Genomic DNA, 12,301 nt, shown 5'->3' on the forward strand with positions numbered 1-12,301 from the left:
GGATCTCAGTACCGCAGGTTGCTGAATCCCATTTTTAAAAGAATAATGCTGCTTGTGAGCCATCTTGCTGCATTAGTCCCGTGGCCTGGAGTATGAGGCTGTGAAGCCACAGCCCAGTGCTCCCAGGCTGGCAGCGAAGAGTTCTCCTGTCTGACACTTAACACACACCCCCTCCCCACCCCGGCTTTACACTCCTACAATGCTTCAGATCCCCCTTTTGTAGAAACCTCCCCAGTCTTCAGACCCCTCTTGCAATAGCCTAACCCAGGCTCAAGACCCCCCTCCCCCCACAACAAGGGCTACTTTTAAAAGCAGTGATGGTCCAGAGGGGTCTTCAGGCAGGAGTCTTCAGGCTCCTGTCCAGTCCGATCCTTCAAAAAAAAATGGGGCCTAGAGCAGTAGTCTCACACAACTACTACTAGTGGTCATTTATTTATTTATTTTTAAAATGTATATATTGTCTATATCTAGGGGGTTTCCACATAAAACATACATAGCATAAAATTAACATTACAGAAAGCTTCCTAACATTTCTTACCCACTTCCATCTATTGCCTGTACAAATGTAAATCTTTCCTTAGATGAAAGCAGATACAAATAGCTGGGCTTTCAGTAGTTTTTTTATATTTCAGTCTGTCAGCACATGGAAGTAATTGCCCCATCAGTGCATTCTACATTTTAACACCTGCCACACAAAAAGCAGCTGCTCTAGTCTCAGCATATCGCACTTTAGTCGATGTTTCAAATAACATGGCATTTTCTGAACACAGTGTTCTACCGGGACAGCATAACATCAGCAATTGGATGGTAAAGTGTTTGATGAACAATCAAGATTACTTTATATTGGACTCTAGTAACCAGTGCAACTTCCGAAGGACTGGGGCTATGTGCTGATTTCTTGCAACACCCATGCTTTCTTATGAGGATTCTCCTGGGTGATGAAATAACCCCAGTATTTTACGTTAATTTTAGGGCCCTAATATGACTTTTTTGTGTATTACTACAGTATTTTCAATCAGGTTAGGGCTGTTTAAGTCATACCCAAGGCCCAAATAACACAACTTAAGGCCTTAACACAGCTTGATGAATTCCCTTGAGCAGGGTAGTAACTTGTTTACCTCATTGTAACAGGCTTTGAGCTCAGGCATTCATGGTCAATAAATGCCCCTTCTTAGGTTGTCTGCTGTTCCAAGTAGGGTATTAATAATAATAATAATAATAATTTTATTTTTATATACCGCCATACCCGGTGAGTTCTAGGCGGTTTACATCAGTTAGATTAGGATCTACATTTGCACGCAGATTTACAAACAAATTAACAACAATGTAACAAGTATAACTGAAATTGACAGAGGATGTTGAGAGCTTGTTGAAGATAGGGAAGAGAGAAGCTATTATGAAGGTGGAGGAGAGCAGGGGGGGAGGAAGGGGGGCGCAGTGTTAATATGCATGGGTGGGGTCGTTAGGGGTCTTGTTTGCTGAATAGATGTTTTGAGTGATTTTCTGAAGTCGAGGTAGGAGGGGACCTCGAGTATCATTTGGGCCAGCCATGGGTTGAGCTTGGCTGCTTGGTAGGCAAAGGTTTTGTCTATGAATCTTTTAGGGTGACAGAGTTTAAGCGAGGGGAAGGCGAACAGTTGAGTAGTACGGGATTTCTTGTTTATGTGATAGAGGTTAAAGTGGGGATTGATGTAGCTTGGTGAAGACCCATTTACCGATTTGTAGCAGAAGCATGCAAATTTAAAAAGGATGCATTCAGAATATGAATGCATCCAAGTGAAATTACTGCATTACCATCATTTGTAAAAGAATCATCATTTTATTTATTTATTGTGAAAAGGAGAGGACAAGAGTAAATAACAAGATAACAGAAATTCAGTGAGGAGAAAAGTAGAGAATCATGTAAACAACATGATCATTGACAATTGCAGGAGTTTCCACACAGAGTTACCTCAGTTCTTTTCCAACTTAATAGTATTTAAACCATGAGAGAAGCCAGTTCCTAAGGGATGTGGACAAGTTTATATGAGGACTTATATCCTGCTGTCTGTAGAAAACACCAGTTAGAGATAACCAGCCTCATTTTCACCAAGGACAAGCAGTTTATGATGGAAATCCCTAGCTACAGATTGCCTTTAACAAAAGAAGGGAAAATGAATTTAAAAAAACAACAACAAAAAACTAAGAGTGTCAATGAGCAACAACATCTTTACTTGGAAATAGGCCTTTTTCATTCTTTGTTTTTTTATGATAAGAAGGATGAAGGGTTATATGATGATCAGAGTTGGGTTCTAAACTTCAAGAAGTTTCCTCAAAGCAGACATATCAAACCAATTGTCACATTAAGAATCCCATTTCAAATAGTATAAGAACATAAGAACAGCCTTACTGGATCAGACCAATGGTCCATCTAGCCTAGTATCCCGTCTTCACAGAGCCCAGTCCATGTCACAAGTACCTGGCAAAAACCCAAAAAGTAGCAGCATTCCATGCCACTGATCCAGGGCAAGAAGTGGCTTCCACCATGTCTATCTCAACAGCAGACTATGGACTTTTTCTCCTAGGAACTTGTCCAAACTTTTTTTAAATACAGCTACATTAGCCACTCTTACCACATTCTTGGCAACGTGTTCCAGAGCTTAACTATTCTCAGAGTGAAAAATCATTTCCTCCTATTGATTGTAAAAGTATTACCCTGTAACTTCATCGAGTATCCCCTGGTCTTTGTAAATCTTGATGCAGTAAAAAATTGATTCACTTGTATTCGTGCTTCACTACTCTGGATTTTGTAGACTTCAATCATATCTCCCCTCAGCTGTCTCTTTTCCAAGCTGAAGATGCCTAACCTCTTTAGTCTTTCCTCATATGAGAGGAACTCCTTCCCCTTTATTATCTTGGTCACTCTTCTTTGAACCTTTTCTAGTGCTGCTATATCTTTTTTTGAGATAAGGAGACCAGAACTGAATGCAATACTCAAGGTGAGGTTGCACCATTGAGCAATATAGAGACAGGTTTCATTGTATTGTCCACAATGACACCCAGATCTTTTTCTTGAGCACTGACCCCCTCCCATGGTGGGCCTTAGTAGCATCCAGTAACTACGATTTGAATTATTCTTCCCAATGTGTATCACTTTTCATTTGTCCACATTAAATTTCATCTGCCATTTGGATGCCCAGCCTTCCGATTTCCTAAGGTCCTCCTGCAGTTTTTCACAGTCTGCATGCGTTTTAACAGCTTTGAATAATTTAGTATCATCTGCAAATTTAATCACTTCACTCATAGTTCCAATGTCCAGATAATTTCTAAATAAGTTAAATAGCACCAGTCCCAGTACAGATCCCTGTGGCATACCACTATTTACTATCCTCCATTGTGAAAACTGGCCATTTAACCCTACCCTCTGTTTTCTCTCCGATAACCAGTTCCTAATCCACAACTGAACTTTGCCACCTATCCCATGACTCTTTAATGTTCTCAGGAGCCTCTCATGAGGAACTTTGTCAAAATCTTTCTGAAAATCTAAGCACACTTCATAAACTGGCTCATCTTTATCCACATGTTTATTCACTCCTTCAATGAAGTCAAGCAAGTTGGTGAGGCAAGACCTCCCTCAGCTGAACCCATGCTGACTCTGTCTCATTAAATCATTTTTGTCTACATGTTCCAAAATTTTATTTTTTTATAATTGTTTTCATTATTTTGCCCGGCACTGAGGTCAGGCTTACTGGCCGTAATTCCTTGGATCTCCCCTGGAACCTGACGCAGATGTTTGGACTGAAGTCCAAATTACAACTTTACAGACCTCCTCCATAGAGGTTGACTTCAAAGGACTACTTATGCCACCTTAGTTTTGACTTTATAAGCCTTGACACAGCCCTTCAGGGTCAAGCTTGCCCAGGCATAAGTGAAGTAGATAGAAACATACAAATATAGAGAAAAGAAGGCAGATACAGACAATACGGCTTATCCAGTCTGTCCATCAATGGCATCTACCTTTCCTCTCTTCCTTAGAGATCTTATGTACTTGTTTTCTTGAATTCTTGAGTTTTCTTGAATTCAGACACAGTTTTCATCTCAACCACTTCCGTCAGTAGGTCATTCTATAAATTTACCACCTTTTCCATGAAGAAGTATCTGCTCAATTACTTTTGAGTCTATTTCCTTTTATCTTCATCCTACTCCCCCTCATTTCAGAGTTTCCTTTCAACTGAAAAGACTTGCATCCTGTGCATTTACGCCATGTAGATATATGTCATGTAGGTGTTTAAATGTCTCTATCATATCTCCCATCTCCCACCTTTCTTCCAAAGTATGCATATTGAGATCTTTAAATTTGTCCCCATACGCTTCATAATGAAGACCACTGATCATTTTAGTAACCATCCTCTAGGCCAGGGGTGGGTAAACTTTTTGACTCGTGGGCCACAATGGGTTCTTAAATTTGACAGAGAGGCCGGACCAAGAGCATCTTTCTATCCCTCCTATCCCCCTGTGCAGCAGAACCCTTGCCCAGCTTCTAACCTTCCCTCCATCCCTCCCATCCCATTTTGAAGAGGTAGGCCTGACGGCCAGAGGGATTATGCATTCTTTCAGCCGGCCTTCGTCATAGAGGTATGGGGGGGGGGAGGGTTGTCAGGGGACTCTAGAGGGGTGGGAGTGGGCATACCTCCTGCCGGGGGTGTTGGTGGGATTGTCAGGAGTACTTGGGGGTTGTCGTGGAATGGGGACCCTGGCAACAGGAGGGAGTAGGCATCCCTCCTGCCAATCTTGTATGGGGAGGGGGGACTGGGCAGTGGCAGGAGGCAGGAATATTCCCCTATGCTGCTTTCCCTGCTGGTCAATCAGCTGAGCTGGCAGGACTTGGGGAGACCTGCGGCTCAGTTCATTGGGGTAGGGAGAGCAGCTTTGACAGAAGAGAGGAGCTGTGCTTAGAGATTCCTCTTCTGAGAAAGCGCCAGGCACAGTTTCTCCTGCTCATTACCAGAAATTCTCTGCAGAACTAGCATTTATATAATTTGCATGCTATTATGCTGAGAATTGCCCTGAAAATTAAAAAAAAAAAACACTCCCACTAAGGCCACTATATCGACTTACCGGATTTTTCTGGCTAGTTTTGAGAATCCGACCCTCAGTCTCCTCCTTTCACCTTTATGCCTCCATCCTCACTCTCTTGTCTCCTCTTGCTGCCTCCTTTTCCATGTCACTGCAGGAAGAGAAAATATTCCCCACCTCAGGTTGATAATTGTCTCATTCTGATGGCTAAGACCAATCAGAGAAAGAAGATGAGGAATTGTCATCTGAAGCAAGCAAACAGCTTTCTCTAGTTTCCTGCCTTAGTCACCCTCCTACAGGCTGCCATGGGTTTGGCCTAAACTATCACGAACCCAGCTCTTGGTCCTGGCTGCCAACCTGGGTTTTGAGAAGGCTTCTGAAATCAATTATATCATATAAAAAAATGTAGTAGAATTGGAGAATGTACAGAGAAGGGCAATGAAAATGATAAAGAGGATGGGATGGCTTGACTATGAGGAAAGGCTAAAGCAGCTGGAGCTCTTCAACTTGGAGAAGAGACAGTTCAGGGGAGATATGACAGAAGACTATAAAACGCTGAGGTACATCCAATTCCACTATATCAGATGCCTTTGGCATAATGTTCTGTTGGGCTTGACATATAAAATATTGTCAAACATAAGTTTTTGAGACTGAAGGTTTCTCCTTGAGACCAATACCGTCTCAAACGCTTCAGAATTCACGTACCGCAATATCTCTCAATGCATGAGTGCTAAAAGTCCTACAATCTACTAAAATTCCTTATTCCCCCCCCTCCCCATCCCCTTTTTACAAAGCCGCACTAGTGTCTGCCACAAAGCTCATAGGAATTCAAAGGGCTTTGGGGCTTTTGTCATGTGCCAGCCTCTAGCACGTCTCTGTAAAAGGTGAGGGACGAGGGAGAGGGATCATTTTTTTAAAGAATATTACCATGAATCAAAATTGCAATTATTGGGAAACTGTGATTTTGGCCGTGTCATCAGTTCTAAAAAGACGATTTGTTATATATGCATGTTTATGTGTTTTAAGAAATCTACCGGTACTTTGTACTTCTACATTGAGACAGGGCAAAAGAAATAAATGCTTTCGTTTTTATTGTAAAGTTAAACATCATACCGGGAGGTAGCAACCCAGTTCTTAAATTGTAATCTGTAACTAGATAGATGCTCTCTAACCCAAGACAAAACTCTATTTCATTCTTATTATCCAGTTTTGATTAGATGTTTTCAATTTGCAGTCTTACTATTGAGTTTGAAGTTCGAACAGAAGCAGAGTCAGGCTTACTTTTCTATATGGCCCGGATCAACCATGCTGACTTTGCTACCGTTCAGCTGAAGAATGGAATGGCTCACTTTGGATATGATTTGGGCCATGGGAACACCAGCACAATGGTCCCCCAAAAGATCAATGATGGCCAGTGGCACCAGGTACAAAAGGAAAACAAATGTAGGGAAAGCACACAGAGCATGGTTCATGGAATTCTTTCCAGCTCATCTATACTGTATACAGTACATACACACATGTACACACACACACACATACATATATATATATATATGTATATATATATATATATATGTAGTGTGTGTACATATGTGTATGTATCTGGGTTGTCTTTGTGTGTGTCTCTGCTTTGGAGAGAAGGGGGAGGGGTAGTACCTAAAATTTCACAACTACCATGCACAAAAAACGGAGGAAAAAAGCCTCAGACATCCATCAGTTTTAATGCGGCTACTACATTCCAGGACTGACTATGGTTCATTGGCATAAAAACCTCTATATATCTAGTTTTGGCTTTAGGGTTTTTTTGCCAATGAACCATAGTCAGTCCTGGAATGTAGTAGTCGCATTAAAACTGATGGATGTCTGAGGCTTTTTTCCTCCGTTTTTTGTGCATGGTAGTTGTGACTTCATGTTGTGAAATTTTGCTTGTGCATTATCGAGATCCTGTTGTGTTTTGATTACACTATAGTGTAATACCCAAACATTCTGTTGTTCTCAAAAGAATAATAAAATGATATAAAATGTGATAACATGAGGACAATTTTATAGGTTTTTTCTGCGTGTAAAGCCTGTTTTACATCTAGAAAGTAGCTTTTATAAAACTGTGTGACTGCATATGTGTGTAAATGTATAGACAGGGAAAGTGGGCATTTACTCTTGTCCAAGCACTGCATAGGTATTCTTGGGGACATAGATTGGGCAGAGCAGAGACAGGACTGTGTCTGTGTCCAGGCATGTGTGTATGATTCTATTTGTGCGAGTCTGTGATTGAGAAAGGAGAAAGGACACTTTCCCTCCCTTTTACAAACCCACGGAAGCGTTTTTTAGCGCTGGCCAGCGCACTGAATGCTCTGCGCTGCTTCCGATACTTATGGGGTTCCTATGAGCGTCAGGAGCAGTGCAGAGCATTCAGCGCACCGGCCTGCACTAAAAAACGCTTCTGTGGTTTTGTAAAAGGAGGGGGAGGGGGTTTGAGGGGAACAATTTCCTAATTGCGATGTTGCAGTATTTAAATGTTTCTATGTTACAGCTGTTGCAACTGCTTCTCCCACTGAAATATATTAGGGCATGGGGGAAGGGATTTATTTCTCTGGAACCCCGGACTTCTGTGGTCTATATTGGAACTTAATATGTCCTTTTCTCTGATTTTTATTTCTTTTAATTAAATTTTGGGAGAAGCATTCTGTCCCCAGACAGATGGGCAGCATTGCATTGGGTTGGAAAGAATCTAAAGGCCTGCGAAGCTTTTACATACTCGTAGACTTTGTAAATATAAAGACGCCTTTTGAGGAATGGTATGAACAAAAAAAAGTAGACTAAAAACAGTCTGCCAGGAAGCAGTGAATTTGCAGTATAGTGCTTCAAATATCCAATACATGCTAAAAAAAAAAAAATGAGGACCATGGGAATTGTCAGAGTAGACAAAGGTAAGGCAGCATTCATTTTCATTAGAAGCGCTGGTAGCTGTTAGAGATGGCCTTGCTGAACTGTTGCATAATTAAGAGGTCTATTGAACATTTAAAATAGATTAAATCTGTTTTTACTTTCCTGTGATGAGAAGAGTATGTTTTGTCGGTAGCTCAACCTACAGATTATTGATGATCTAGTCAAAGACTGTGAAACGCCATCCTTGGGAGGGAGGGGGGAAATGTTTGGCGGTTACGTGCCTGTTTCTGAAGATAAGGAATGTTTCTGAACTGAAATACTGTCAGTCAAAGTATATAAAACACATAAGAGCTAGTGAACAACTACTGTATCCGCGCTGGGGAAGTAAGTGGCTCAAACCACATTCTTCTTCTTAATGGGGACAACTGTACAGTATTAGGATAGGGAAGGTGCAATCAGAGCAGAATTGTTACTAGGGATGTACAAACCAGTATCCCACCATCTGTACATGTACTGTATTTTACAAAAGGCTCAGCATTCATAGAACCTTTTGTAAGATACACAAGAAATCGTGAACCTACAAAATTGAGCTGAAAATCTCATTTTGAGCATTAGCACTGAATGCTATAAAATACTGGCTACCTCAGCTGTTCTTGGTTTTTTTTTTCTCCCCCTAGATAAGGATATTTAGGGAAAAGCAAAGAGGCATCTTGTTTGTAGATGGAGTGTCAAACAGCACCACCAGCCCCAAGAAAGCCGACATCCTGGATGTGGTGGGAATGCTTTATGTTGGAGGATTGCCCATTAATTATATAACTCGAAGAATTGGGCCGGTAAGTCAAATGTTAAATCTTCCTACTCAAGATACCTCTTTTCTGGCACATGCAACATCGGCCAGATCTCTCTATGTACTAAATCAGTGTGTCGCAAACGTTTTGAAGCCGCAGCACTTTAAACTTGGGGGGTTGCGTCCGGAGGGCCTCCGGACATGCGCGGACGTCCATGGGATGATGTCGCATGCATGTGTTGATGGAATCATGTCAACGTCTACTCATGCGCGAAGGCTCTCCAGATGGGGCCCTGAGCTTGCTTTCCTTGGAAGGAGAAGTGCGGAGAGGCACCAGTGAGGAGGAGAGGTGCTGGCGCCTGCTGACTGCCTACAGGATGTGCCTCTCGCCATGAGAGGCACATCCTGTAGGTAGCCAGCCGGTGTCTTGTGGCATACCCTGAATCTTGCTGCGGCACACAGTTTGCCGTACACTGTACTAAATTATTCTGGAAAATAACTCTGTTTGATGAAATAAGTTTTATATATGCCTTTAAGTTGCCCAGATTTTGGTGGCATCAGTCCAGTTGTAGTTTTTGAACCGGCTCCACCCAAGACCTTCATCTCTTCTCCGTGCACCTTCTCCTTCCCTTTGTTTCCACATAAACCAGTGTGTCAAGTTTCCAAGTTTATTTACAGTTTGATATACCGACCATCAAATAAATATCCGGGCGGTTTACAATTGCTGAAATTGGAGTTTAAAAAAGAGAAATAATTTTTTAAAAAATTTAAAATAGGGCAACATAAAGGCCAGACAGAGACAAAGATATGGACAAAGTTGATATAATAGGCACTTCTGAGAAGGGGATTTGGTGATGGACAGTGGACAGATATTTTAATGTCTTATTCAAATGCATTTAATCAAGGCAACATTTAGAAGGGAGACATAAAATGATAACATTTATAACACAAGACAAATTTGCATTATAGGGATGGCAGCTTGCAGGATCGCTGGTACCCCCTGTGCCTGCGAGCTGGTTTTCAAATTCTCAAAAGAGTGGGCCTGTACCCTGATAGTATTTAACCTGCTTACTTTACAAAGCGTGCAAAATATGCAAGTTAAATCAGTGAAAAGCAGATGCAGAGATCTGAAGAGGAAGTCCTATGCTTATATTGCACCTCAATGTAGGAATTCCTGGGCCCAGGACTGACCTGGCAGTCTTTGTCCTATGTCCATCTTAATTAGATTGTAACCTCTTTTGAGCATTGCGTGCGTTTGGTAGCGCTTTATAAATAATAAATAGTAGTAGTAGTTCCCTTAAGGCAGGCTCAGTCTGTCCATGAATATGTGGTGTCTGGTGCCTCCACCTAAGGAAGAAGTGAATGGGATTTCCCTTCTCCCCCCCCCCCCCCCCCCAGAAAACCCTGCAAATAAGAATTGGGGTGAACAAGACTGGTTGGCAATATAGAAAAGTTTATTTGGCTCATACTGTTTGCTATAGTTGTTTAGAAAGTACTAACAGTATACTTAACCCATTCACAGATCAAACTCCTTGAAGCATAACCATTCAAAGAATAGCAAAAATTTAATATATATTCATATGGCTATTCAGATTATTAGAGGTGCCAATTTAAAGTAGATAAGGATCCTTATATTTCCCCTGTGTCCTATTATTTGCTTTCATCCCCATTCCCGTTCCACTGAACCTCAAGTCTCACCCATAGGCTGTAGTACCATTGGAATGGTCGCTGCTAGAATTCCCAGGAGGATCTGTGGTGCCTGGCCTTTCTCCACTATTCTGCAGCTGTGACTCTGCTATCTCTTAGCTGCTAGACTTCCATCTTGTTTGGAAGGGTCACTGCTCTGCTGTATCTGTGCTTCTAGATTTCCTTCTCCTCTGAAGGGGTTGTTGCTGTGCCACCTCTGTGCTGTTGGACTTTTCCCCTTCCTATAGTGGCCACTGTTGCATGCATCTCTCAGCCATAGGACCCTGCAGCCTCTATGGTTTGAGATTTTTCTGCTACCTGTAGGGTCACTGATCTGGAGTCGGACCTCTATCAGCCCACAGGTGTAGCTGAGCTGCCCAAGGTCGTCCATTATCTACCTGTGAGCCCTGCATCCTCTCCTTCTGCTCCAGGCTCAGGGCCTTCCATCTTGAGAGGGAACCTTGCCAAGTGCAAGGCTCAGCAACTTTAACCTTCAGCTCTGAATGATATTAATATTGATGTAAATAATAGTGGTATGTGATTTCCTTCCATCGGTTTATTCCACCCTTTTCTTTTGTTTCTCTAAACAGTTTATTCCAGCAATATAATCCTTCATCCACCTCAAATCCCTGGGTCCATTTTGACCCCCACCATCACTATCAGCTCCTTTCTCTATGGCAAATGGTATGGCTGCTGTCAGCAGTATGCAGGTCCTTTGGCAGCCACATAGCCACAGAATCCTCTTTGAAAATTACTATCCATGGAGGACAGTTTTCAAAAGCCATTTACCCAGGAAAAATTGGATACTGAAAATTGCCCAATCTTTTTTCCGAGTGCAAGCATGCATGGAGATTAATACCATGTGTTCTTGTTCCTGCAGGAAATGGTGGTTAGTTAAAGGGAGGGATAGTTCAGGAGCTGCAATGGGTGTAGTTTTGCATTTTCAAAACTATGTGTACTTTACAGGGGGAAAGCACCCACATCAAAAGCAAGTGCAAATCTCCTTGGGCACCTTGCTTCTAGGCCAGGGGTAGGCAATTCTGGTCCTCAAGAGCCGGAGCCAGGTCTGGTTTTCAGGATATCCACAATAAATATGCATGAGATAGATTTGCATCTCAAGGAGGCAGTGCATGCAAATCCATCTCATACATATTCATTGTGGATATTCTAAAAACCTGATCTGGCTCCAGCTCTTGAGGACCGGAATTGCCTACCCCTGTCTTAGTCCAATGTTCCCCACGAGCCACACCTTATTAGTCAGTATTTCAGGATATCTATCATGAATCCAAAAGGGAAAGGTTTCAGTTAATGTTGGGAGTGCATGCAACTCTTTCTTTCTTAGCTTTTTTAATTATAAGAATTTATTTTTTATCAAATGATAACACAAAGAAAAGGCATTACAATGTACCAAGAACAAATAAAGAACAATTAAATATACTCCATTATAGGCAGTTTTCAAAGGAAAAGTACAATGGTATGTTAAGAACATAAACCTGCCATCAATAGCCATATTAGGTCATTCCATTGGTCTTTCTAGCCCAGTATCCTGCTTCTAACAGTGGCCAAGCCAGGTCACAAGTACCTGACAAATACCAAGATTCCATGCTACCAATCCCAGGGATAAGTAGTGGCTTTCCCTGTATTTACCTTAACAGCTGGTTTTAAGAAAGGTTTCCTGGAGGAAAAGTCCAAAGTCTGTTATTAAGACATGGGGGAAGCCTCTCCTTGCTCTGGATCGGTAGAATGGAATGTTGCTTCTCTTTGGGTTTTAGCCAGGTACTAGTAACCTGGATTGGCCACCGTGAGAACGGGCTACTAGGCTTGATGGACTATTGTTCTGACCCAGTAAGGCTATTATTATGTTCTTATGACTTTTCCTCCAGAAAC

The 12,301-nt window shown here is 41.9% G+C and overlaps 1 protein-coding gene across 1 annotated transcript in view; it reads left to right on the forward strand.

Annotated features, from left to right (window-relative positions):
- The window catches only part of LOC117357257 (laminin subunit alpha-2-like), a 466,835-nt gene that overhangs the window by 439,972 nt on the left and 14,562 nt on the right, over window positions 1–12,301 (forward strand). The window contains exons 44-45 of the mRNA XM_033937630.1: window positions 6,290–6,479; window positions 8,619–8,774. Coding sequence (XP_033793521.1) covers window positions 6,290–6,479; window positions 8,619–8,774 — 346 coding nt within the window. The remainder of the gene's footprint in view (window positions 1–6,289; window positions 6,480–8,618; window positions 8,775–12,301) is intronic.

This window comes from Geotrypetes seraphini, chromosome 3, assembly GCF_902459505.1.
Source record: "Geotrypetes seraphini chromosome 3, aGeoSer1.1, whole genome shotgun sequence".
Taxonomy (NCBI): Eukaryota; Metazoa; Chordata; class Amphibia; order Gymnophiona; family Dermophiidae; genus Geotrypetes; species Geotrypetes seraphini.